The sequence below is a fragment of the Lagopus muta genome, chromosome 5, assembly GCF_023343835.1.
Source record: "Lagopus muta isolate bLagMut1 chromosome 5, bLagMut1 primary, whole genome shotgun sequence".
In the NCBI taxonomy this organism is placed as follows: domain Eukaryota; kingdom Metazoa; phylum Chordata; class Aves; order Galliformes; family Phasianidae; genus Lagopus; species Lagopus muta.
Genome location: NC_064437.1, coordinates 29,281,048 through 29,308,995, shown reverse-complemented (window position 1 = coordinate 29,308,995; position 27,948 = coordinate 29,281,048). Strand labels below are relative to the sequence as shown.

Here is a 27,948-nt window from a genome sequence, read left to right as displayed (position 1 = left end):
GCCTAGGGCCTAGGGCCACGGCTGAGGCAACTCGGCCACCCATGTCCCTCCCACAGGTGTAGGCACAGACCAGGCCTGGAAGGCAGTGCGCTGCCCCGGCCGCCCTGCTCCTGCCGGAGCTCACAGAATCACAGAATGGCCAGGGTGAGAAGGGACCTCAAGGATGATGAATCTCCAACCCCCCTGCCACATGCAGGGCCACCAACCTCCACATTTCATACTGGTCCAGGTTGCCCAAGGCCCCATCCAACCTGGCCTTGAACACCTCCAGGGATGGACGGGGCATCCACAGCCTCTCTGGGCAGCTAGCACCTCACCACGGCACCTCCGGCCTACTGACGGCGGCCCCGCTAGGGGCGGTGAGATGAGAATCGGGGCCGCGGCGGGCAGGGAGGCGGGGCCGGGTGCCGCCGCAGCCGGGGCTCCCGAGGCGGCCGCCCCGCTCCGATGTCGCGCCCCGCGGCGTAGCGGCGGCCCGGCCTTCTCCCTCGGGGCGGTGCTGCCCCAGCCCTGCCCGATAAAAGAAAGGCGGAGCGGGGCTGCCGCGGCGCTCAGACAAAAGCCGCGGCGCTTTCTGCGTTCCCCGCTGAGCGGAGCCCCTCCCGCGGATCATGGCTCCCGGCGCGGTGCGGGGCGCCGTGCTGCTGCTGCTCGCCCTGAGCTCGCGCGCCGCGCCGGAGCCCGGTGCCGAGGCGGTCCCGGAGGGAGCCTCCACGCTGGCCTTCGTGTTCGACGTGACCGGCTCCATGTACGACGACTTGGTGCAAGTCATCGAGGGGGCGTCAAAGATTCTGGAGACGTCGCTGAAGCGACCCAAGAGGCCGCTTTACAACTTCGCCCTGGTGCCTTTCCACGACCCAGGTAGGGGTCGGGCTCCGGCTCCGCCAGGCAGGAGGGTCCGCGGGCGGTTCCGAGGTACGCGCCCGGAGCGGAATGCTTGCCGAGCAGCCCCGGTGCCGGCTGGAGCGGCCGAGGGTACCGAGCCCTCGCGGCAAGCATCTGCGCCGGTGGGGCTCCCGAGTGCCTTTCTATGGAAGCACGTCCGTGAACTGAAACACCGCGGCGGCCGTTGTCTCCCGGTGCTCACGGCTCTTTTTCACGCGCGGCAGCTCGCACCGAAGCGGCCCGGCAGCAGGCGGGAGCTGTAGGGCTGGTTGTGGCGCTGCCCCGTCCCACCCGCTGCCGTTCCCGTTCCTGCCTGGGCCGCCGAGCCGTCCCGTGCCGAACGCACAGTGATACGCGAAGGAAGGCGGAGCGGCGTGCCCGGCCTGGTGCTGCGCTCGGCAAACGCCTTTTTTTCTTTCCTTGAGAAAGTGAATCAAAGAAAAGGGGATGAGAAGGCCCCTGAAAGTAACCTTTCTAGTTCTAGTTTCCGTGCTGTTTCTCAGAATATGACATTCCAGACAGAAGTTCCTGAGCGTTCTGTGCATGAATGTCGTCAGATGAGAAGCGATGCCCTCATTTCCTGCGCTGTGGGCATTTCTGCTTGATAGGTATTTGTTTGCTATTGTTAGATACATTTTGAACTAACTGTGTGAAGACTGAAGAAAACTTGTCTTTGAAGACTTTGTTTTGTTATCCATACGTTTGTGTAGGTTCTCCTTCTGTCTTTTAAATGTTGTATCAAAAAAGGTCCATTTATGTATCTTAACATTTGATGTCGTCTTTGTTTTCCAGTTGTAACTTTTTTTTTTTTTTTTTTTTTTTTTTTTTTTTTACCATGGATGCCCTACTGAAAGGGACGTACTCCTTGTGTTAAAGCTGTTTGAAAGGGGTGTATTTAAACTTCTGTCTTACTTTCTGAAAATTGTTTCTGTATATCTTTCTTAGCAGGAAGGCTGGCCTAGCAGCTTGAATTTAATGCTTGTGGCAGTTCAGAGTGTTGGTAGTCTGGTATCTTAGATCCACTGATGACCAAATCTAGGTTCTTCAGTAGAAATTGTAGGATGTACTGTTGTGACCACTGCTTCAACATCTTTTATGGACTTACAGGGGAGTAACTTTTCTCAAAAATCTCAATCAGAAATCCAGCTGTATCTTACTGGAGTGTGATGTTACACAAACGCTGTGTATTGGTGCTGTGTAGTGATGTGCGAATGCGCTGTGGTGGTCTTTGGAAACAGATTTAAATGTAGTGTCATGATGCTGCAGTGATGTATGGCTTGAATGGTGGTGTTTTGATAAAGCAATAATTGACAAGTTTTTGTTTTTGTTTTTTGTTGACCTGAAGTTTTTGGCACAGAGCAAAACAGTGGCCCATCTGCAATGGGTTTCACCCTTGAGCAAACTGGGGATATGCTGAAAGCTCCCTTTTGGAAAAGCCTTATGATTTTTGATTCTCTTTTGTGTGCCAGCATGCACACCAATGGTAACAGATAACAAGAATTTTTCTTTTGTGGTTTTCCAATGCCCAAACAAAATCACAGAAGTTTAGTAGGTAGTGAAAAGGGCTGTTCTGAAAAGAAATTTCTTCCATTTAATGGGAAAAAATGAAAAAGTATCTCCCAAAGTAAGGACAGCTGGCACAAGGAAATTTTGTGTTAGAACTAAAATTAAAATTTCTGATACAGAAAATATTGCAGTTAGTCCAAGTAGGTGATAAAGGAAGACAAAAGTATGGAAATAGAGGAGCAGAGCACAGGCTTTCTCTTATGTGCACACTTCTGCCATGGAACAGATACATGTGAGTGGTGATGAGCAAGCTCCTCTGACCATAGCCTCTAGCTCTGCTCAGCTGTAATACTGCTTCTTCTCCTCAACTTGCATGGCTGAGACCCTGTGCCAGCTGGCATTTTAGTGCATTTCTAGGTGGGCAGCATCACCACCACTGCAGCACTGAACATTGATACCCAGAGTTTCTCCAGCACCGTGGGAGAGGGGCTTGTGACAGGGTGTGGCAGCAGCAGGTGGGTTTGAGAGTTCCTGGGGCATTTATTCCCTTCTCACCTTGGGAGCTGAGGGCCTGGTGGGCTTGCTGTGGCTCTGCTTGTCTGTGGGCAGCAGCTCTGCCTCGAGATGCTTGCTGGGTCTCCTTGCCTTCTTCAACAGGTGAAACTGTTGGAAAGCTGTCTAGTACCTGAACTAGCACTATTAATGGGTTGGCAAGGAGGAATAAACTGCTTGCTGATGAGGTTCCTGCAGGCAATTGTTTTGCGAATGTTTGCTGGGTGCTTGATAAAATTTTTATAGGACACAGAGAGATGTTGCCTCTGTTCTCTTTGATAAGAGTAAGTTCAGGGCAAAGAAAGTGATTCTCTCTGCTATATTCAAGCTCTTTCTACTTTGGCAGTTAAATGGGTTTCGTATTCACAGAATTGCAAGTGAAGAAGTGGACTGGCTAACAGGTCAATGTACAATTGTTCAGTGCTGTCTTGGATGTCTGAAGACCAGTGATAACCGGAACTGGGCAAAATCATAGAATCATGGAATATCCTGACTTGGAAAGGATCTGCTAGAGTCACTGAGTTCCACTAATTGTTTAAGAGTTACTGTTACTGCTTATTTTACCACTGACAGTTTCAGTGGGAAAAATTTTTCCCCTAAGGCTCTAATCCCATCTCTTTGTTATTGTTACTGCTTCCAGGTTTTATGGTTGCTCTTATCAGCAGATGGACAATTTTCAATATCATACAGTCAGGAACAACTCCGAGTCATTGAGGATAATATCTAAAGCACCTACCAGTATTTTTTCCATCTCTGAGATCCTATGATAACTGTAGTGGGCATGTGTGTTTTGAGACCTACTGTTGTCACTGATAGAATCATTGTGGTGTTGCTAAAATCAATTAGCAGTGGAGATTTTCTTCATCTTTTGGAAGAATTTATTGCTAAAAGTGTGGTCATGTGGTTTACATGTAGATGAAACAGAAGACACTGCTGCCTGTGCCAGAAGCTCCCAAATCTGAGTATACTGTAATGTGGTGACAACACCCAAAAACTTACTAGAACATCACTTGAAATAATTGTTTGGTCTCAACTCTGTGTCCAGCCTTACAGGTACGCACAGTGGTAGCTATTCCTCCCAAATCTTGAATCCTTTCTCGCAAGGGCAATAAATTTTATCCCTGTTTTTTGCTGGAAGATGCAATGGAGATTTCATTATCTTCTGCTTTGCATTATGAATTATTTTTCATGTTGCATCTGAAATAGCTGCATGCTGAACTCGCATAGAAGTGACTTGTTCTGTTTTACTTTGCTGTTTCCAGCTCCAGGCGGTGCCAATAAGTGAAAAGTTCTGTAGCTCATTAGTAACACATCCCAGTGTTATTTTGTACCAAAAATTATCCCAGACATAGAGGCCTGCTGTTTGGAAGTGTGTGCCTGTTCTCTGTAGCTTCTGGAATTCACATAGAACATACTTTCTCTAGAAGCAAGATGTCCTGTGTTGTGTTCTTTCTCAGAAAGACATAGCTATAAAGTGCCATTATTATTCAACAACAATTTTTCAACAATTATTCAACATTCAAGGTGTGCAACAACATAACATGTCATTGTACAGACTTTAAATACATAGAATAACATGAAGCTCTGCACAGCAAGACCTGCCCCTGTCCCTGTTGATAGCTGCTGCCCCATTATTTCTATTTACTGGTTGATCTTGAAGTACTGTGCAGACCTGAAACAGGCTGGAAAGCAGTCGAGACTGTGAGGTAGAAAACTAGCTAGGAGTGGCTGGTGCAGCATTTCAGACCGGGTGGTGCGAGCCCTGTGAAGGGCGCCTGGAAGGAGCAGGTGCTGCAGCCTGTGGCATCTGGGGGAGTGCTGCTGAAGTGGGCAGTGGTGGATGCCCAGCTGGAGGTTGCTGCAAGCAAGGCAGAGACCATCAGTGAGAGCTGATATACAGCCTTCAGACTTATTTTCTGCTGCTTCCTCTGCTTTCCCTGGCTTCATCTCAAAGCGACAGCAATTGGTACTTCCACACTATGTCATATACAGAAGCTGGATTAATTTTGCTGATGCCAGTGATTTTTTGGCAGCAGGCAACACTGTGGGTGTTGGTAGAAGCTGCATGGTATGGAACCCAAACAGAAATTTCTGATATGAACAGCTGCTGAATTGGTTTATATGCTCATAAATCAAATTTCTAATAACTTTTAAGAAGAAGAGATTTGATGTAGATCTTCCATGCTTTTAAATTATGAGTAAAGGTGTCTGCACCACTGCTCAAGCTGGATACAGCCTGTCTTTCTCATCTAGAGACAACAGTTATTTTCAGAGAATGCACAGAAACTAAATGAATAAGGAGGTGTAAGCATTATATACACCTGTGTTACTGTACCTGAGGCCATAATCATTGTAAGGTGAATCTTCAGTGATATGTGCAGATTAATGATGACGCAGGCCTAGGAGGCATAGGGAGCCTTCACTAAAGAGAGGAACTGAAGTTCTCAGAAGAGAAGGATCAAAAAAGTCACCTGAGAGGCTGTGATCCCCAGTCCATCTCTTTGTGGTTCTTCATCACCTGATAGCACAAGCTAAGTTTGAAGCAAGTACAGGACATGTCCTGATGGCTTCTGAACACCCTGTCTTGCATGATGGGGCATGGAGCCGTGCTGCAGCAGGAGCAGTGTCATCTGCAATTGGAGTGGCAGAGTTGGTGGGGCTGGATCCAGCTGGCTGCTGAAGGGTGGGTTTGCACTGGACTGGCTTTATTACATGCTTGTGACGTTCCTCATCCTGCTATACCTGATGGTAGCAGCCTTGAAGTGACTTGTGGAAAATCAAACTCCATAACAACAAAGTAGTTATAAAGCAGGTATATCTTTTTATTACAGCACACATTAATACACATTTGATACACAAGCTGTGAAGAGTTGCTTTAGCCAGACAAAGTTCAGTAACCAACTGGTTAATTTGTTCCACAGTTCTATAAATCCAAATGAAGTATCATCCAAAGTAACTTGATGGATCACCTTTATTTGTTCCCATAGTTTATGCATATCTGTTTCTATTCTTTGAGTTTCGTCAACATATGCACAGCAGCTTTGATGGATTATAGTGCACATCCCTCCTTCTTTGACCGTCAGAAGATCAGGAGCCATTCTATTCTGCAATACTACTTAACTAAGAGAGGATACCTTTTTCTGCAATCTGAGTATAGCATCCATAGTTGAGTTCTCGATATTCTCTAATGTAGCTGATATGTTGATAATTGCCTTTTCTAGTTTACTTACTCCTAGACTAGGAATAAACCATCTAATAAAACTGTGAAACCTAGAAGGCCTGTCCATAAAGGTTATTTCCCTTTTACCCTTTTCCAAGAGGTTCTCAGTATCCCTGCAGGAGGAGCTGTTCTATTGAAGTGCTAAGTATCCTCCTTCACAAGTGTCTTACATTGCGTCCTGTCTATACTTGCATACTGAATTTAGGTTCTTTTGCTTAATGTTGTGATTTTATTTGCACAGCTATGCATACTTCCTGCTCCACCCAATAGTGTCCGATTGGTGGAGGGAATCCCACAGTGGGGGATTATTTCTTGGTAAAGCTGTACATATCCAACAATCAGTAATGTTTAGGCTAGCCACTACTCCTTTAATGATGTTTAAATAGGTATTTTTATGCCAGGCTAAAGCAAGTCTTATATAATACATGCAACCTATAAAAATATTCTAAACATATTGTCTCTTAATCCTTAGCTTCAGTGGTCTGGTCTTCTTAATAGTCCTCTAGAGTTGAGATGTCTTCTTAACTTGTGTATAATGGATCCACAACGCTTGCTCTTTTATCTTCACTGTGGTGTGGGATGTCAATAAAACCAGGAATGGTCCTTCCCACCTGGGCTCCAGTAATGAATCTGAGAGGGTTTTAACATATATGTAATCTCCTGGTGCAATATTGTGTATAGGTTTGTCTAGGCCCCTGGCTCTAGTTCTCAGGACCCTCTTTTTGATCTCTCTAAACTGTCTCTGGAGGCTAATGACATACTGTGTTAACATCTCCTCTCCTACTTGGTCTGAAATCCCCTTCTGTAGAGAATAAGGTCTTCCATATTTCAAATGGGCTTAGCTCTTCTTTTACTCTGGGTTTCGTTCTAATTCTTAGAAGAGATATGGGTAAGGCCTGGGGCTATTGTATATTTGCCTCTTGTCCTAGCTTAATGATTTGTAACTTGATTAGATGATTCATCTTTTCTACCTGGCCACTAGATTGTGGCCCATAAGGAGTGTGTAACTGCCAATCTATCCCCAACAGGTTACTTATCTGTTGTACTACTCTAGTAACAAAATGAGGTCCCTGGCCTAAGGAGATCGTAGCAGGAACTCCAATCTTGGGGTGATTTCTTGTATCAACATTTTTGTTACTTTCAATGCTTTGTTAGTTTTGCAAGGGAATGCCTCCAGCCACCCTGAAAAGATATCAGTTAATACTAGCATATATTGGTACCCCCTTTTCTTGGGAGTTCCAAAAAATCAACCTGCCATTGCTGTCTGGGAAAATTTCCCTTCCCTATTTGTCCCAACAGGACCTTGGGGCCTGTTCTAGGATTATTCTGTAAAGAAATCTCACATTGCTGTGTTACCTGTTCAATGGTGGTATATAAATTCCAAGCCACGATCCCTTGGCTCAGGTATTTATACAGGGCCTTGGTTCCCCAGTAAGTTTTCCTGTGATCAGCCATATTATGGCCCATATAGGGAAGTGGGAACTATTATTTTATTCTGTATCCTAATCCACCCTCCTTCTCTCACCTGCCCTCCTAAGTCCTCTATCAATTTTTGATCTTCTCTTGAATACCTTGGTTTACTTTCTATTTGAATTTTACCATCTGCAACCAAAGCCTGCACTTCTATGTCCTTCGTTTCTGCCACTCTTTTTGCTTCTCGGTCAGCTAATGTGTTGCCCACTTTTTGGTTGTTTCTCCCTTCTGGTGGGTTTTACAATACATGATAGCCATCTTCTCACGTAGTTGTACCACTTCTAGAAATCTCAAAATTTCTTGAGCATGTTTAATTTGCTTTCTGTGAGCAGATAATAGTCCTGTCTCCTTCCATACTGCTCTATGGGCATGTACAACACCAAAGGCATATTTTGAATCCATCCATATGTTTATCCTCTTCCCTTTGGCTAACTCTAATGCTCTGGTTAATGCAATAATCTCTGCCTTTTGTGCCAATGTGTTGGGTGCAAGGGCTCTGGATTCTATCACCTATCTGTGGTAGTCACAGCATACCTGGCCTTGTGTATTCCTTGGCAAATGTAACTGCTACCATCTGTATATCAAGAGTCCTCCGCATCCTCCAATGGCTCTTCCTTCAAATCTGGTCGACTAGAGTATACTGCCTTAATAATCTCCAAGCAGTCATGAGTTGCCAGTTCTCCCAAAGTTCCACTAAGAAACGATGCTGGGTTGATAATGTTAGTTGCTCTATCAGAATGGCTTGATACTTGAGAAATCTTTGTGGCGAGAGCCAGTGCCCTCCTTTTGCTTCCAATACTGTGGACACTGTGTGAGATACAAACACTGTGATTTTCTGGCCTAACGTGATCGCTTACTTTGTCTGGGATCCCAGCAGGAGTAATGATCAGTGCTAAACTAAGCACCTCTATTAACTGATCATCTTCTACCTTAAGTTCCAATTTTCCTTCCCTAAAGTTTATTTCAGCTTTCAGTTGTTCTACTAAATGTTACACAAGTAAAGGCTTTGGTGAATTTGCATGTACAAAAATTTGTGTATCCCAACCTGTTTACCTATAAGCCTTCTCACTCGGGCCCATGGCTTCCCTTAAGGTTACAAATTCATCACTTCAGAGAGGAAGAGTAAGTTGCTCCAGCCTCTACCAAAAATTCCACACTTTGCTGCAATTCCTTTCCTAGCTTAATTTTCCCCACTCTTAACTGTTATTGCCAAATCCACTGCCTCTGTTTGCACTAACTGCTTTCTTGTTCAATGGGGGCAGAACCCTCCCGTAATCTTCCTGCCCCCACCCAGCTCTTTCTGAGGAGATCTGGGTCCTAGAGCCATGCTCTCAACTCCTCTCCGAAGGCTTCCCGTGCTAACTCTGGGATACCAGAGTTATATCTCTGCAGATGAAGTCTATTCTCACTTGCAGTGTCTCGTTTCGCAAAAACATTAACTACAAAAGAGTACCATTTGAAGGCCGTTTTTCACCACCTTCCAACCACCACTGATTACTATGTTTAATTAAAGTTTCTTTGCTCATGGGGCCCCCAGGCTTTCCAGCAGTATCTCAAGTGAGGTTTGCCTGGGAACTTCCTTTCCTTATGCTTCCCCATACTAAGTTTAATTGATTCTTTATTGTTTCCCAAGTCCATAATTTATAGCTAGTATATTAATTTGACCAAATACGTATTCCTCTTTAAACCCAAGTCCACAACCTCAACCAAAATGCTAGTTTCCTCTATTCCACTGTAATTTCTGGACAGTATTACAGGTCAAGTCTCTGATAACAAATACGGGATTGCAACTATTTTTGGCGTAAAAAAACCATCCAATTATAGTCAATTCTCACATTCACACCTCTCACACCTTGGATCCAATATTTAGCATTCACACTATATAGCAGTTGCTTATAAAGTCTCCATTGCTGGATAATGGAGTCTGCTTACTTCCCCAGGGCATGGAAACACCAAATTCCCTGGGCAAGAACAATAATCAATGTCCCCTAGCAATGAGAGCGCTTGTGTTATAAATGGAATTCCACAAACAATAATTTTATAACAGAAACACTTAACAATCAAAAAGATAACAACAATGACAAACACAGTTTTTATTAAAACCAGTTCAGACATTTACTCATTACATAGATCCTACGAGGCCTCTTCCTGGCAGGTAAACTGCAACTTTAAACTATGGATCCTATACGCCTTTTGTAGCTATGATTTTTCCAAAGTATTACAAAGCTCACATTCCTGAGTGCATTATAACCTTGCTCTCAGGATGCCTTGCGAGGTTTTACTTGAGAGGTTCTTGGAATTCTCAAGATACCTCCCTAATTGGGTCCCCACTTCCTGAGGGAGGGGTATACTCCCACCCGATTGTGATCTCCCAACCTATGCCTGCAGGTCCGCCCTGAGGGGGAGCACCCTTGCTCCTTCCCCCCCACATAGGATGTCTCCTTATGACTTCTGTTCTCCTGTACTTACAGTATACCTTGTTTGCATCCAGGGTTCTTTCTTTGCTCTGTGGTGGCAGGTACGAGTGGTGGAGCCTCTCTGACAATCCTTGGGGCATGTCTAAAGGGTCTCCATCCTGGTCAGTCCTGCAGAACAATGAAGAATGCTCCTGCCTGGCTCGCCAAATTGACTTGTGGAAAATCAAACTCCATAGCCACAAAGTGGTTATAATGCAGGTATATATTTTTATTACAGCACTGTGTGCACGCGCTGGCTGCAGTGGGAGTAGCTCCTCCTAGTCTGCACACCAAAAGGTGACAGTTTGATGATATTTATAGAGACAAGTTATACTTATGCAAGAATAGGAGGGGATATTACAATTGGTTCCAAGAAATTATTATAATATTCTCCACAGTGATTGCTGAGTTATTGTGACTTGCAGGTTTTGTTCCTTGCTGTAGTGGCACAGTGTACACCAATAAGTGAGCATGCCTGGAGCAGCACCAGAGGGATAAGGCTGCATTCCTCAGCTCACCTCCCTGCCTTCTCCAGGCTGTTGCTAGGAGAGGTTAGTCAACCCCCCTTTTCTCATCCCTGCCTATAAGGTCTGTTTTGCCTTTGTTTGCTTTAGACCTCCTAGCCTAGTTCATAATTAAGCAAAATGCCATTCTGAAACAATTCTAAAGTAATATGTTCAACATCAGAAGCTGTTCTGACACTGCCATGTGGTCCTTTTCTGACCCGTTCTTGGTGCTGCGTGTGTGTCAGAGGCTGCTCTGAATCCTTACAAGAGGAGATTCAGCTCAGATCTTGAGGATCTGGGTAAGCTGGATTCATGAGTATGGAAAAGGAACTTTCCAGAACTAACTTCATTTAGATAATGGGTTTTTAATGTGGCCTGAAGAATGCCAGGAGGAACCCTTGGAATGATGAAAGCCCGCAGATACCAGTTAGTGTGTATTTTGCACTCAGTGATTTGATTCCTGGCATATGCTGTGGACATTGGTTTTGAAGGAGATGCATGCATCAGAGAAAAAAATATTGGGAACATATGTACTTCAGTTTGGAAATGACAAAACAATATCTGTGTTGAAAGAGACTGATGGTGTGTTACTTAGTTGTCTCACCATGCCTTGACAACCAACAGTTTTGCTAGAAGAAATAGGATGGATTTAATGACGTGCTTTGGGCTGACTGCTACATATGCTTTCTTTACTACTAGTAGTGTGAATAGCTTTTACCCCTTTATTGCATTGTTGAATATAACTCAGTTTTTGTAACCTAGCCAGTGTTTAGAGTATCTGTTATGTCTGCTGCTTTTAAACCCAATCTATTAGATTTTTCAGGTTTGCCTCTTTTAAGTCCGTGTTATACCACTGTTATTGGGCAGACTTGAGGCCCACACTTTGCTTTTTACACTTCTGTGTAGAGATAATTGCAATGTTTTATTTGGAGTTGAGATCAGGGGTTTTGGTCAAGCATATTCCTTTGTGGTGGTTGTTTAACTTCTCTTGTTGCTTATACAAGAACATGTGCAAACTGTTCTTTGGTAACCTATCTGAACATTGCTTCTGATGCTGTCCTTCCAGAAGAGGAGTGCAGTGCCTTGGTGTTCCTGATGCTCTGGCATGGGACCATGTTGTGTCAAGATGTGTGGAGCCATCTGGTAAACAGGTGCTGTCTGCTCTCACTGACTGCAGAGGGAACTGGCGAGTTCAGCTGAAGCCCCCAAGTTCAGTAGAAATCCCCAAGTATCACAGAACTGTAGAATCGTTTGGTTGGAAAGGGCCTGTAGAGGTCTGTAGTCTGACTCTGCTGCAGTGAGCAGGAACATCTGATCTCCTTCTATAACCAGGTGATTTGCCTAGTGGATGAGGGAAAGGTTATTTACATAGTCTGCCTAGACTTTAGTATAACCTTTGACACTGTCACCCATAGTGTTCTGCAGAAGCTGCAACCCATGGCTTGGATAGGTACACTCTTTACTGGGTGAAGAACTGGCTGGAGGGCTGGGCCCAGAAGTGGTGTTGAATCCAGCTGGCAACCAGTCACAAGTGATATTCTCCAGGGATTGATACCGGCACCTGTGATGTTCTGAACAAGCGTATTGAGTGCACTTTCAGTAAGACTGCAAATGACACAAAGTTGGGAGGAAACGTTGATCTGCCTGAGGGTAGTAAGGCCCTACAGGGAATCTAGACAGGCTGGATCAGTAGGCTAAGGCCAATGGGATGAGCTTCAACAAGATCAAGTGCCGGGTCCTGCACTTTGGTCACAACATCTACTTGCATTGCTACAGGCCTGGGGAAGAGTGTCTGGAAAGCTGTGTGGTGGAAAAGATCAGTTGACAACTGGCTGAACAAGAGCCAGCAGTCTGCCCTGGTGGCCAAGAAGGCTTTTTTTACATCGTGGCTTTTATCAGAAATAGTGTCATCCGCAGGACTGGGAAAGTGATTGTACCTCTGTACTCAACTCTGGTGAGGCTGCACCTTGAGTGCTGTGTTCACTTTTGAGCCCATCGCTATAAGAAAATTGAGGCCCTGGAGTGTGTCCAGAGAAGGGCAACAAAGCTGCTGAAGGGTCTGGAGAAGAAGGCTTGCTGTGGAGTGGCTGGGAGGGAGATGGGATTGTTTAGTCCGGAGAAGAGGAGGCTCAGTGTAACCCTCATCACTCTCTACAACAATCTGAAGGGAGGTTGAGATGAGGTGGGAGATGGCACTTTTCTCAGGAAGAGTGGTGAGATATTGGAGCAGGCTGCCCAGGGAAGTGATGCAGTCATCATTCCTGGCAGTTTTCAAGAAGGTGGATGTGACAATGAATGACATGGTTTAATGGGTGTGGTGGTGGTGGGTTGAATTTTGGACTGGACTATCTTAGTGTCCTTTTCCAATCGTAATGATTCTATGGTCTACAGCTAGATTAGGTTCCTCAAAGCCTTGACCTTGAATATCTTCAGGGATGGGGCATCTACCACCTCTCTGGGCAACTTGTTCCTGTGCTCCAGGAGCACTGACTGGAATTATGCGTTAGGAATGAATTCAAGTGGGGGGCTCTCTGCTTTCTGCCACATTCCACACAGATGCCATATGTGATGAGCCCAGCCCATGTAGGGAATGGGTTGTGACCCACTGTGGTGTCCTTGCTGGTTCTGATTTGGGCTATCCATTGTGATTATTGGCATGAAGATGGATGTGGGTGGGCATGAAAGTGTTGCCAGCATCTCAGAGACCATTTTTTTAATTACTTTTCCCCATTTTTTTCCCCCGCTTTCACTGTCTGGTGGGTATGTTCCACTCTTACAAAAGCAGAACCACCATGCTTGCTGAGGAGCCTCATGTGGTAAGGTGCTTTGAGCTAACACTGCATGTGCTGAGGCAGCTCTAGCATGGATCCAGGGTCTTGGTGAGGTGGCTCTGCAGAGCAATGCAAGTATGGCTCATCACAGCATGGCTTGTTGGAGTGCCTCACACACCCTGCCCTGGGCTGTCAGCAACTCCACACCTGGGTGCTGGCTCAGCAACTTTTTGTGCAAATGGGAGTAGTGCTGGCAGTCTGTGACCAATAGGACCCGTGGGGATGAGCCACAGATGGGGGTTGCAATGTGTGTTGTTAGCGTGTATGACAAATGTAAACAGGCCATGTGTACTCATGAGGAGCTGCTTTTTGTTTGTCCCATGTCCTCTTCCGTGGATTTCCTCTGGCATCCCTCTGGCAGTGACACTGTGTGCTGTTTTCCAGCGTGGCTCAAACTGAAGCCCTTTTCCTAAAATGTACTCAACCACAGATTTCAGTCTGCAAAGCATTACTGGTAAAATATATGTATTTGAAAGTGATATGTTCCCAAACACCAAGCCAACAAGCTGCAGACATCACATACAGTGAAAGTTAATTGAAAGCGTTGAAGTGTTTCACTAACATTTTCCTTTAAGCTCTTGTAGCAGCCTCGTCTGCTCAGTTTAGAACACTGGCAGTGTGCTCTCAGTAATATATAAGTCGGTGTGATATTAAGTGCAAGGAAACAGGCATGTGTTCAGAGCAGGTGTATAATAGAACAGGTCTCCCAAAGTCAGTTTGGAGGTGTGAGCATTGTGCAAGGAGGCTTTTAGGCTGCTCCTTGGAAGTGACTGTGTGAGCTGGCTGTTGGGGCAGACAGCTGGCTCCTTATGATGCCTGCTGTAGGGCTGAAATTCAGAGGGAGTAAGCTTTATCTTGATATTTCTGTACTCCTCATGGTGCTTCCTTGCTCTGCTGTTTTTCCAGCCACTGGAATACAAAATACAAAGATGGCTTTAGAAGACAATTTCTTGCAGCTTGGCGTAAAGTAGAACCAAACTCTTAATATCAGCTTTATAGGTCTGAAAAAAATTGCAGTCAGCAGTGCTCTTCAGACACCAGACTGGCACGCAGCTGGATGTAACTGAAGGCAGAATGGGACCTCAGGTTTTTGGACTGGAAAATCTCTGCTGAAGTGCAGTGATTGCCGGTGGATTTGTGTAATTAAATGGAGATGAAGGAATGCCTTGTGTGGCTGCAGCCCTGGCTCAACGTCTGCTCTGTTCACTCAGGACAGCAGCTCTAATCTGTGCCCATAGGTAACTGCTGGATCCCTGCCATCTTGTTTAAATTACATTCATAGCCTGAGGGGGAAGCATTGTAATTTTCATGCTGTGGACACTGGTTTATTTTCACGAGCTGAGGTTAAGTGTCTCTGGGGCTGCTGAATATCATTGAACCATTTCCTGAGTTCTCTTAAACTACACAATGGTATGTCCAAGTCTGTTTTCCAAAGGAGCGTTTTGTTTAGTTAGCCACGTCTTGGTATAGTTCACTGAACTGGTATGCTTTTGCACATGGAATTTATTGAGGAGCAGAAGAAGAGGAAGAGAGTTGTGAAGGAAAAAATGAAGTGCTTTGGAGCAGCTAGGAAGACTGATTTGTTTTATGTTCCTATGCTGACTTAGGCTTTAAGCAAACCTTCTAGGAGATCACAACTTTGCAAATCTGGTGCCAGAGCTGGCTTTTTGGACTGTAAGTAGATGAAATGGCTAGGCACGCACATGGGCTCCGGTACACGTGTAATGGCTGGAGCAGCCAGCCAGGGACTGAACTCTGCCAGCCATTAGGCAAATCTCGCTGCATTTTGGCTCTTCGTTTCACTGTTTGTGTTACTCAGCCCCTTCATACCACCACTACAGTGGCAGAGATCTCATGCTGGAGCGTTCCTGCTGGCTACTGCCTTTTGCTGGAGCAGTAAGAGTGTTGCTTGGCCTGGTGGGGCTGGGGCGAGCTGTGGCCATACTGAGGGAGACTGGTTGGGGCTGCATCCTGCTTGTGCTCCCATGGTGAGCATGGGATGCAAGCAAGGATGCTTCCAATGCACTGCTTAAAAAAAGTATGTCTTGATGTCCTGGGGCATTTGAGATGAGAGGTTTATTTTATTTTATTTTATTTTATTTTATTTTATTTTATTTTATTTTATTTTATTTTATTTTATTTTATTTTTTGTCGTCTTCCCTTCTCAGTTTTACATAAATTGAATTGAAGCACAAGGATGAATTCATGCACCTTATTTCTGAGTCATAGTCCTCTGCACTAAGCACAGGTGCACACATCTCTTGTTTGTAGCTGACATGGTAACTCTTTCCTACTTGCTCAGCCTCCTGCATCTTTTAATCTCCTTTACTCTGCCTCCAGCCCATCCTTTTCTCAGAACTTCCTCTGACTTTTCTCGCTGGCAGCATTTGTCCGTTCTCAGTACTCCCTCCTTTATCTCAAGGCTGCCTGCCTGCCCAGCAAATATCTTGCATCTATGGCCAGACTGTGGCAATGAAATGCACAACAGCTAAAGGTGACAAGATTGTGCTCCACAAGAAGTCCTGCAGAAACCATGGGTTTTAGGGTTTTTCAGGAGGTGATGGAGAAACCTTTCCGTCACTTCCAGCATGTCTGGTAAATGGTGCTTCCTTTGGACTGAACACCGAAGGTGCAGTGTTATTCTTATGTTAGCTGTACAAGTAGAAATTGCTGCTGCAGTGTTCTGCTGTGTCTCTTTGAGCTTCTGGCCCTTTCTAAGCATCAGTGTGAGTGCTACTCAGTAACTCCGGGTTCATCCCAGCGTGGTCCAGGTTAGCAGGGACTGCTTAGGCTGTCCAGCTTAGTTAGAGAGAGTGTACATGAGCTGCTTAGCTGCAGAGTGGAGAAAGTGGTGACTTGTGCTGGAAGGACAAGTGTTGAACCCTTTACTATAGGAAAGACATTGAGGCTCTGTAGTGTTTTCAGAGAAGGACAATGAATCTGGTGAGGGATCTGAACCATAAGTCTTATGAGGAGCGGCTGAGGGAGTCTGGAGAAGAGGCTCAGGAGACCTTATTGCTCTCCTACTCCTGAAATGTGATTGTGGTGAGGTGGGCATGGGCCTGTTCTCCCCCATAACTAGCAATAGGACTTCAAGCTGTGCCAGGAGAGTTTCAGGTTGGACAATAGGAAGAATTTCTTCTCTGAAAGAGAAGTCGGGCACTTGAATTGGCTGCCCAGTGAGGTGGTGGAGTCATGGTCCCTGGAGGTGCTCAAGAAATGTTTAGATGTTGTACTAATGGACATGGTTTAGTGCGGAAATATTGGTGGTAAGCGGATGGTTAGACTGGATGATCTTGGAGGTCTTTTCCAAAGCTGGTGATTCTATGACTGTTTTGGAGAGCTGCAGCTGCGAGAGAAGGGGTATCCCCTGCTCTGGTGAGCTGAATTGAACTGTAATGATTGAGTTGCACAGTTGTGTATAAGTCTAAGCAGCATCTATAGATACTGGTAGTGGAAAAATGTGGCTTTTTCATGTATCAATCTGTGTTCTAAATATTCCCATTGTTGCTTGTGCTTAGGATGTAAAAAGGGAGGTCACTCCTCTGCTGTAAAACTCAGTCCTTTCCCCACCCTAGAAATGGTAACTGAAGGTAACAATAACACATGCTGACTGTATTGCATTTTAAAGAATTAGTCAATTTTATTGTGGAAAGAGGACATTCCCTGGGAAGTGTGTGGTAGCTGCATCAAGCCTTGACATGGAATAATACAAGTCCAGAAGGCTGCATCTCTCATATGAGGGACTGGGAGGTAGAGCTGCTCAGATTTCACTTCCATTTCTGCCTTTGAGCCACCGTGGGTCCATAAGCAAATCTTGTGAGATCATTTCAAACTCCAGAAATTTTGGCTATGTATAATTGTGATGTCTTAAGCCCATCTCACCTTTTGTATTGTAGCTGCATAGCTTTAAAGCAGATTCTTAGTTACTGGCAATGAAATGTTCCATTGCCTAGACATCAAAGTGTAAAAACTGGCTCTTATATTCTGCTTAATTGAACAGGATTTTATCTCAGTTAAAGTAGTCTAAATCCGGAGTAGTTCCATTACAGTAAATGCTATTAGTTTGGATTTACACTGATTTAACTAAGATCGGAGTCTGGCTTTGGTTTTCTTGATAAATATTACACATTTCTCAAATTGCCTTTCTAATCTCTTCTCAGTCCTTGCTGGCTCCTCTTTCTTTCCCGAATGCCAAGTGTAACAGTGTAGGTGAAATGTTTAAGAAGAATATTTAAGCAGGGTCTGCTTTTTATTAGCTCAGCTGGTTTTTGTTTATTTGTTTAGCGCTGTTTGAAGTTTCATTGTACTTGAGTAGGATCAGAATTCCTCCTGCTTTTCCTACTTGATTTAATTTCTTCAATTAGAAATGTGGTGTCTTAAATTATAGGCTGCTCTTGAGCGCTATCATTGAGTAAAAATTGTATGCCTTGCTGACATTTCAAAGGAATTCTTAACTCTGAAGTTCAGAAAAAGGTTGTGCCTTGAGGCATGTCTATTAATCAGCAACATAATGGCTTTGGAAGAACTTAGGAAATGCTAGATGTGACTTCAGAGAGCAAGCTGAATTAATTTTTCTGGTCTTGTTTATATTTCTTGAGATTACATTTGCTTTGTAGCTGTGTACTCTGAACTTCATGACAGCATTTTAACTGTGAGAGACATCTGGAATTACACCGAGGTTATTCTGTTAGTTCAATTGGATTTATGGTTAAGGTGAGGCATTGGGGTGATTTTCTCAGTGCTTAGGTAGTTTATCTGGTCTGCTGGGGTCTTAGGCCATGTAATCATACCCAAAATGAATATACAACACTTTAGTCATCTCTTTACAGTTGGATTTCTACTGTTTTGATGTATTTATTTTCATCTGACGACAAACAGTCCCCTTAAAAATATCCTGCTCTTACTGCAGTGGTGAAGGAAGAGTGGGTCAGAGATACACTGCCTCTTGCCCAGTGTAGAAGCCATGGGCATGAATGAGCAAGGCCTGTGATTAAACAAAACACGTAAAAATGTTTTTGTATATATTCTGTTGATTTTTAACAATTTTCACATATAATTAAGTGCTTTTCTGAACAGGTCCCCAAGGATTTGCCTCAGTGTGCAAAGGGAAATTTTGGCAGCACTAGTGATCAAGCCTGAAAGATACAATTCTAATTGTTTGAGTGCTATTTCATACTGCAGAAACCTGAATGAGAGCTTTCTAGAAAGACATGCATGTTGATTTTGTCTGGACCTCTCCCCTAAAAGCTGTGTAGCCACAGTCTTCACTGTGAGCATACTGGTGGGTGGCTGGTGGAGGTCTTGCAGGTCTTGCAGGCAGGCCATGATGTGGGGATAGCACCTGCAGCTTTCTTCCTTGTTGGCAGTGCTCAGAGGAGGGTTAAGCCTGGTAGCATGTGTAAGGATTCCATATTTTCTGTTGTGGTGCTGAATCTTCTGGATGCAAGAACTGAGGTATGTTGAGAAGCTTGAGGCGGCACAGTTCATCAGAAATGTGTGCTTTCTGCTTAGCACTGATGGCACTGTGGGTTTGACATTGGCCCTGGCTTCTTGGGCTATCTGGTGTAAGCCTTGTGCCTGGAATGACAAATTGAGAGGATGTTCAATTGCAGAAGGGCATTCAGTAGAGTGCTTTTTTCCAGCCTTTGCCTGTTTACGCTGTTTGAAAGTTTCTGTTGATGAGATTCCTTTCCTAGAACTGTACTTCCTTGCTAAATGGCTAGGTTGTGCCAACATAGCGTAACCAGATGAGCAAAGATCTGTGGGAGAGTGTTGGAAAGGTGTTTGTGGGCAAGTGTATGAGCAGAGGTAGAGGGCAGATGGAGACTTAGCACTGAGGCACTGGGTGTCTGAATTCCTCAGTCTTACAGCCTCTAAAGGACATCAGGCATGGGGCTGGTTCTAGAGAGTATGCCAGAGACTCCGTGGCAGGGCACCAAGCAGGCAGCTCCAGGGCAGAGCCAGGAGCCGGCCCTTGGGAGCAAGGACAGTCAAGGGTAGCTTCAACGAGCTTTGGGATGAGTTTTATTTTCTAGTAGCACTGGAATCTTACCAAGCTCTCATGATTTAAAAAATTTAAAAAAATTTTAAAAATTGTTCCATGTGCTTTGCAAAACTGCTCTGCTTTGCCCTGAAGTACCTCAGAAGGACACAGCTGCCAGCTCTGACATGACGCTGTGATGACAGGCTCGGGGCTGGATGTGGGCATGGTGTCATCTCTACCAGCCACTGCTCTTTAATAAACATCTTGCACCTAGGTGTGTTGCATTAGTCTGGGAAAAGAATCTGAGAGACAAGAAGCCTGTGGAAATAGTAAAAATAAATACTGAAACTAGTGATGATGAGTGGTGTTCCTTAGGGGCCTGGATGGGGACAAGCAATATTCAAAATGTCCATCAGTGACATGGGCAGCGGGATCAAGTGCACCCTCAGCAAGTTGATGGGTGACATAAAGCTGTGTGCATTGGCTGACATGCTGGAGAGAAGGTAAGTTGTATCCTGGACTGCACCAAAAGTAGTGTGACCAGCAGGTCACGGAGGTGACCATTCCTTTCTGTTCTGCTCTTGTGATTCCCCACCTGCAGTGCTGTTTTCAGCTCTGTGGCCCCCAGCACAAGAAGGGGGCTGGAAGGGTCCTCCCCTATGAAGACAGGCTGAGGAAGCTGAGCTCATTCAGCCTGGTGAAAAGTAGTCTCTGGGGAGACCTCATTGGAGCCAGCTTTCCAATGCTTAAAGGGGCCTTCAGGAAAGCTGGGGAGGGACTCTGTCAGGGAGTGTAACGTCAAGACAAAGGATAAAGGCTTTAGACTACTATAATAGAGGGGAGATTTTGATTAGATGTTAGAAGGAAATTCTGTACTCAGAGGGCAGTGAGACACTGGCACAAGCTGTCCAGAGATGCTGCTGAGGTGCTCAAGGCCAAGCTGGCTATGGCCCTGGGCAGCCTGATCTGGTGGTGGCAACCAGCCCACATCAGAGGGTTGCGACTTGGGGGGGCTTAAATGTCCATTCCAACTCAAACTATTCTGGGTTGCTTGAATATTTGGTCACTCAAGCTGATGTAGTAACCTGTGAGACCTTTTGTTTCCTCAACGGTGAGTGCTAGAAATCCCAGCCTCTGCTAAAAGCACATTGTGATATTCACTCTCAGGCTGTGCCTGGCTGCCAGCTGCAGCCACTGGAAGTCAACACTCATCTTCCACTTGTACTGGCTAGGGCACAGGAGTGGTTCCCATATCGAATTTCCTAGTGTGAGTTGTCAGAGGGGATCTCACAGTACCTGAATGTTCAGAGTGCAGCTTTTTCAGTGGTTGCATTGTACCTGGAAGACACTGAGCTTGTGATTGTCCTGTGTAAGGACCTCAGTTGGGTTGAAGCATTGATTCTGGAGCTTGAAGGTAAATCCAAAGTCTTGCAGAAGAAAGCCTTGTGCTTTGTATTAGTTAAACAAGCCAAGTGGTTTATTCCAAACGATAATCATAGAAAATGCTTCCATTAAAAAAAAACAAACACAAAACTCTAAGAATAATCTTGGTAATGATTTTGTGTATATCACTTTGCTTCCATGACAGAGTTCTATGTTTTTCCATTAGGGTGCTCAGCATTTCCCAGTCATAGAATTTGGACAAGGCTGGACAGAAGATGAAACTGGAAAATGCAAGGATTGAGGCAGATGAGAAGTCTAAGCTAATACTGTGCTTTAGCTGATGTTAGCAGTCTAAACATAAATACTGAAATTATTTAGAACAAATTCTAAAAGATGAGCAAACAGAGGACAGTGTTTCTATGTGAAGTATTTATGTTTTACTGACTGAAGTATTCCTTGTGCATAGTGGAAAAAGCCTATTTTGCTTAGGGCAGGAAAGTTAACGTTCTTATGTCTTCCTCCTCCCTTAGGAGTATGCTTGCATTGCTAAAGTGATAAAACTCAGCGGAGTTTTATAATCCACAGATAACATTTAATTGTATAAAAAATTGTATAAAAAATGTTTCCTTCTCTACCCCAGCTTCCTAAAAACAATATTGATCACTCAAACCTGCATCAAGAACATGTTCTCATGATTTTTCCTTTTTCTTCTTCTGAGAAGAAAAAGGGACATGCCAGTGTTGGATATACTATGTCAGTGCCAGGCACCAAGCCTGTGCAGTGGGACAGTGGGAATCTGCATGGAGCACAAACCTGACCTTGCCATCATGGCTGGTTGTGGCCAGCTTTGCTGAACTGCATGGTGTAGATGAACATGAGCAAGTCGGATGGGTTAGCAGATGCCCTGCTAAGCTTCATGAATTTGGCTGTAATGAGTCACCTGAAGTTACTGCTTGCTTAGAAGAGTTGTCAAAATAGGAAGCGTGAGCGACTAGTGAAAATGAAACAATCTGTGGACTCATGGTGGCGTGTAAGTGGAGCAGCTTGCCAGGAGGTGGGGCCAGGCCCTGTAATCCAGCTGTATCTGTGTTATTTTTTGTAAGCTAATTCATGAACTCAAAATGGAGCTGGGCACTGCTTGCACATGGTTGAACATGCTGTGTGTGGCACCTCCAGAAAGGGCAGCATGGGCTCCTGCACAATCTGATCAGTGGGGAAAACTGCCTGCTTAGTAGTGGAATTCCTAAAACAAGCTTAACCCATGTGATTTTCAAAATCCTCATGCTTGCATCTTCTTTGTGGAGAGACCAGCAGTGTTTTTTGGCTTCGTAGAGCAGTGTCATTTACTTGAAAAGCTGCTCATGGCCAAGAGATTTTAGGTAGAGCCTGAGGGATTAGAAAGAAAGTAATTGGGATGTAGAATGGGAACTCCAGAGTGGGGGCAGCTATCACCCGGGTTACTTGCAAGACAGTTTGCACTGCTAATGTGGGTGATGAAATCCCAGAACTGCTGTATTTCACAGCTGGAGAAGCAAATGGAAATTGCTTTCTGAACAAATGGCTATTCCAGGTTTGGTTCTCTTCTAGTCTTACTAGATTTTTTAAAACTATGTTGTTACATGGTAGTGTCTTACTGTCAGAGGTCTCATTTCTGTACACTAAATGACTGTCAGCTGAAATGGTAATTGAACTTGATGTAGAAGACTGCTCAGATACCATGGAATATACATAATGTCAGTAAACTTGCGGATGTTCTTTCCAACATGACCAGCAAACGTGTCTGGCTTGCAGCCAAACCATTGGCAGCATGTTTGGGATTGGAGACTTCTGCGCCACAACGCTATTTAACAGACATTCTCAGGCTGCTGTGGGGACAAGTTCCACTTCTTTAATTTTTTTCCCAGATAAAAAGGATGAAATCAAAGGCAGTACTGTGGAGCTAGGCAAAGGCCATTTTGCTGCTTATATGACTGACATGGCTGTGAAGTGGCTCCCAGCAGGTGCCAGGATGTGGATGACTGCCTCTGAGCAGGCTCCATCTCTGCCACCAGGCTTTTGCGTGCCACAAGTTCAGTGTGAGCTTTGGAAGGGATCGGAGGCTGTATCACAAGGCATGTTCACTGATTTGTACTGCAGGAAGGAAGTAGATATGGCTCCATTGTCACCACCAAGCTGTGCAGGCATCTGTGGAGAAACAGAATCACAGAATCACAGAATTGTAGGGGTTGGAAGGGACCTCCAGAGATCATCTAGTCCAACCCCCTGCCAAAGCAGGTTCCCTACAAGAGGTCGCACAAGTAGGCGTCCAGGCGGGTCTTGAATATCTGCAGAGACTCCACAACCTCCCTGGGCAGCCTGTTCCAGTGCTCCGTCACCTCACCTAAAGAAGTTCTTGTGCACATTTGTGCAGAACTTCCTATGCTGCAGTTTCTGTCCGTTTCTCCTTGTCCTGTCTCCACACACTGCTGGAAACAATCTGGCCTTGCCGCTCTGCCCCCCACCTTAGATATTTATAGACCTGGGTCAGGTCCCCTCTCAGTCTTCTTTTCTCAAGGCTAAACAGACCCAGTTCACTCAGCCTTTCTTCATAGGGAGATGCTTCAGGCCCTTCACCATCTTTGTGGCCCTCTGCTGGACTCTTTCCCAGAGTTTGCTGTATTTTTTGTGCTGGGGAACCCAGAACTGGACACAATACTCCAGATGAGGCCTTACCAGGGCAGAGTAGAGGTGGGGGATCACCTCCCTCGATCTGCTGGCCACACTCTTTCTAATGCACCCCAGAATGACATTGGCCTTTTTGGCCATAGGGGCACACTGCTGGCTTATGGCCAACCTGTCATCCATTGGGACACCCAGGTCCCTCTTGGCAGAGCTCCTCTCCAGCAGGTCATCCCCCAACCTGTACTGGTGCATGCAATTATTCCTCCCTAGATGCAAAACTCCACACTTGCTTTTGTTAAACCTCATCTGGTTTCCTATTGCCCAGCTAACATGTTGAACTCCTCAGCCTGACCATGCAAATCCCTTCTCTGGGGTTATGGTGGCTGTTCAAGCCGCTCAGGCTCTGCTCCACCTAATTCTAGGATAAGTGGATTCCTTCCTGATTGATTTCTGCTGCTTGAAATTGTTGGTGCCTTTTAGAAAATCACAAAGTTGCACATAATACAGGTGAAAGCTAAGGGACAGGAGAGAGCTGCTTCCATCTGATTTGACAACTGCTAAAATGAACAGTGCTCTGGTAAAGATTTTGAGAGGTTTAGCTGGCCTTCAAACACTTGCTAAACCCTTCTTTTCAATTCTTTTCAATCCAAACCACATATTTTCAAAAAATTTTAAATTAGTCCAGTAACTTTTTTTTTTTTTTTTTTTTTTTTTTTTTTTTTTCACATGGGTTGGCTCTGTCAGATGAGCTGTTTTGCAGTCATGCTTTCTGCAGTTTTTTCCCATTGCTTTCTTGTGCGAAACAGCCTCACTGGGGATAGTGAGTGTCTGAAGGAGAAAATAAGATATCTACATAGTCTTCCCTCTCGATAGTATATGTTTAAAAGTATAAAAAGATTGACTTTAATGAGGTACACCAACAACTGACATATACTGAAAATCTTCAAGTAGATGCTTTCACTTAAGAGAACTTCTGCTTTATTCCCAGCTATATCCCAGCACTGTGCTATGATTAGAAAAATGCTAGCAAATGAGTGCTGTCAGAAGAAATAAGCAGTGTGTGCAGGCAATGGTATTTGCCATAACATTTGACGTTCTGCCAGCTACAGATGGGTTAGCTTTGTGAAGTTTATTAGGTTTATTTAGAATGAGAATTTGAATTTACAGTTATAATGACTAAAAGGAAGCAGTTTGGGTATCTAATAGTCTTACATTGATTATCCTTTAGCAATTCATTTTGTAGCATGAGATTCATTGAGCCTAGGCTGATTCTAACTGAAATCAATAAAAACTTTGTAATTGACTTCAAAAGAATGCAGATACATTTCTTGTAGTAAAAAAAAAGAAATTTTGGTAAAAGTAAACTTACACGCAGAATAAAAGATGTGTTCTAAATGTGACACTAGTTTTTTCTGAGGTGCAGATCTCAGAGTACTTTCTTTTGGTTGTGTTTAGAAATCTCCATTCTCAAAAGATGGCAATTGGATTCATCATGAAACATTCCATTGTACTGAAATGCTGGTGTTCATGCATGTGTACATGCACACAGATGTATGCTCATGCAGGACATTGCCTTGTAAAGCCTCACTGTCATTCTCCTGGAATTTTCTGAGGGAAGGCTTTTGCTCTGTGATCTTTTGAGGAACAAGTTCCTTGGTATGAAAATTGAGGAAAACTTAGTTGAGTTTTAATTATATAGGGGTAGCTAGGTCTGTGGTTACAGTCCTATCTTTTCTCTCTCGTTAGGGCTAATTGGTTCATTGTGTTTGTTGACAGTTGCCAGAATGTAAGGAGGCAAAACTTATTGAAATAGATTTGCAAGGATTGTGACCGGCATCCAAATGTATTTTAGGTCACTCTTGTGCAGTTCTGCCTTGTCTGATGTTGTTTAATTCTTGTCAGAGACACTCCTATGGACCAGATTAAATCTGGCACCATATTACATATATTTTTTGCTTTTGTTTTTTAACCATGTGAAAACACTATAAAAAACATAAGCCTGTTAAAGTACAGTGTAGTACTAGTATGGTAACATGCTCTGGGAAGTCCTTGTTTCTGGGATCTCCAGCATCTTAAAGCACCAACTGGTTAGTTCTGAGATCTCCATAACACGCATAGGATGACTCTTGCAAGAAAAAATGGGCTTTCAGTTTATTAATAACTGGCCATAATTACACATGTTCAGTACTGTTCCCAGCTTGCCCTGTCACTGTGTGCCATGCAGCATGGAGTATTTGCCATTGCTGAGGGGCAGCACTGTGCTGTGCCGCTCTCTGGATGCTCAACTGCTGTTGTTGACTCGCTCATGCTGTCAATTTTCATGTGGACATGAGTGCTGAGTGCATGAATTCTTCTGTACACTTCATGGGAGCCATGTGACTATAGCTTCAGTGTTGCTTTTTCAGTTTTCACTGTCTCATGATAAAAGGTAGACAGTTTTCTTCCAAGTCTCTTTGCAGGAAGCAGCCGGTGAATATACACTTTCAATCAGACCTTGTAATTGAGTTGAAACTGCAGAAGAAAAAAAGAAACTGTGACTACTGGCCAGTCAGCCTGTGGACCCCTGCTACTTGAGATACAATCAAGGGATGTGGTGGGAAGCAGCAGAGGAAGCGTCCTGATGCAGACTTGCAGCAGCCAGCAGTGCCCTGGCTGGTGCTTGCAGCTGCTCAGGACAAAGCTTCCCGAGATGTTGCAGCAAGGAAATTAATTGTGTAATATGATGCCAAGTGTAAATCTAGAATTAAAAATTGAGTTTTAATGACTGCTTGATTTTTACTTCAATGCGTTCATGTTATTAATCACAAAATAGCACTATAAAATGTGTAGTTATGTTCATTCCTGCCTTACTCTTCAGCGTAAGCTATTTATCTAGTGCTGTAGCAAATGCTGATAGAGTCTTGCCAAAAATGCACAGACCAAGAGATGAGACAGAAATAGACCTGGACTGTACTGGAGTTCAGTCTGCAGAAAGAATTTAAAGAGCATTATGAACAATGTTTTACTCGATTCAGATTGTTAACAAGGGGAAATAAACAAAGCCAGAGAATAATCTGACAACCTTTTCAGATGTTCTCTGGGAACTGTGCGTGGGCCAGTGTCAGTAAGTGCTGCCTCTCCCATGCCAAACTGTGAGGCAGCAGTGGTTGCAGCTCTTGTCAGTTGCTTGGCCTTCGCTGTAGGCTGAAGGAAGCAAGTCCTTGCAGAGCTTGAATGCTGTATAGAATCAATAAATGCTGCTTTTTTTTTTTCTTCTTGTTATGAGAAAAGAGAAGAAATATCACAAACTAATGTACTCTTGGAAATATGAGACTTAGAAGACCCAGACATAAAGCCTTCATACACAGAAGAGATGCTTGAGAAGAGCATGGGCAGCCGTTCTCTGTGGACTTAGTTCCCTGGGATGGCTCAGGACCTGAGTGCAGAGGACCACCGGGCTCGATAATCTCCATGGCTCTTCGCGTCCTCTGGCTTCTCTCAGGGACTGCTGGCTGAGTTGTCAGCTGTCGATGCAATCTGTAATTTAGGCAGTCATCCATTGAGAGTTTGCTAGGGATGGCCAAAGGCACTTGAGAAGTGCTGGCTGCAGGCCTCTGGTGAGAGCAGACCTCCAGAGCTGCTCAAGCAACTGGGGAGCAGATGGCGGGGCTCTATATGCCCTTTTGTCCTCAGGAAGGGAAAACTTGCCTCATGGTTTTTTACAGTTTGGGCACGTGAGAGCCTCTGCCATTGTTTTGAATTTTAACCATATAATGTAACGAGTTCTAGTCTGTTTTCCTGGTTTTTTTTTTTTTGGTTTTTTTTTTTGGTCTGTGTCTGTATGCTAGCAACAGACAAACTTTTGCTTACACTAGAGGGAATTTACAAGTAGATTATTTCCTTGGAGCAAAAGTCATCCTGGAGACCTACTTCAGGCTTTCTTTATTTTCAGCATGAGGGAATAGGTTTTTCATTGGTAGTTCCACTGCGAGTGCGATCTAGTGCCACCCATGCTAGGAGCCTGAGGAACTGCAGGACTGTTCTGAGTAGAGAATTGGTAACAAACCAAATTAATTTTAACAGTCTCATGAAGATGAGGCTATTCTGCATATCCTGTTCTATTACTGTAATTCTTAGGAAAGTAAACAGTATTCTTATTGTTACTATGCTAGGCAAATTAGCAAATTAGCCTAATTTTTCCGTGCAATGGCATTTGGTTAAAAAAACCCAAAACTTCTGAAAAACTACACTGAAGGCCTATAAACTGAATTTAGTGCTGATTGTGTTAGACAGAAGATAATATTAAATTTTAACCAATGGAGTTCTTCAAACTAGCTTTCTTTTTCCAAGAAACAAGAGCATATACAGTGTCTTTTTTTTTAACCATCAATAATTTCCTCTGAAATAAAACAACGCAAAAGAAGCACAACAACAACAAAAAGCCACCCCAGAACCATCAGGAGCAAGACACCCACAAAGCTCTTAGATGTTGTAAGAATGGGAAATGCTA

At 44.3% G+C, this 27,948-nt stretch overlaps 1 protein-coding gene across 5 annotated transcripts in view; it reads left to right on the top strand.

Annotated features, from left to right (window-relative positions):
- The first annotated feature begins 428 nt into the window (after positions 1-428).
- Positions 429-27,948, top strand: part of HMCN1 (hemicentin 1) — a 183,195-nt gene continuing 155,675 nt past the window's right edge. For all 5 annotated transcript variants that reach the window (XM_048945083.1, XM_048945082.1, XM_048945081.1 and 2 more), the window contains exon 1: positions 429-861. In XM_048945083.1, the coding sequence (XP_048801040.1) occupies positions 612-861 (250 nt within the window). In that variant the 5' untranslated portion in view covers positions 429-611. The remainder of the gene's footprint in view (positions 862-27,948) is intronic.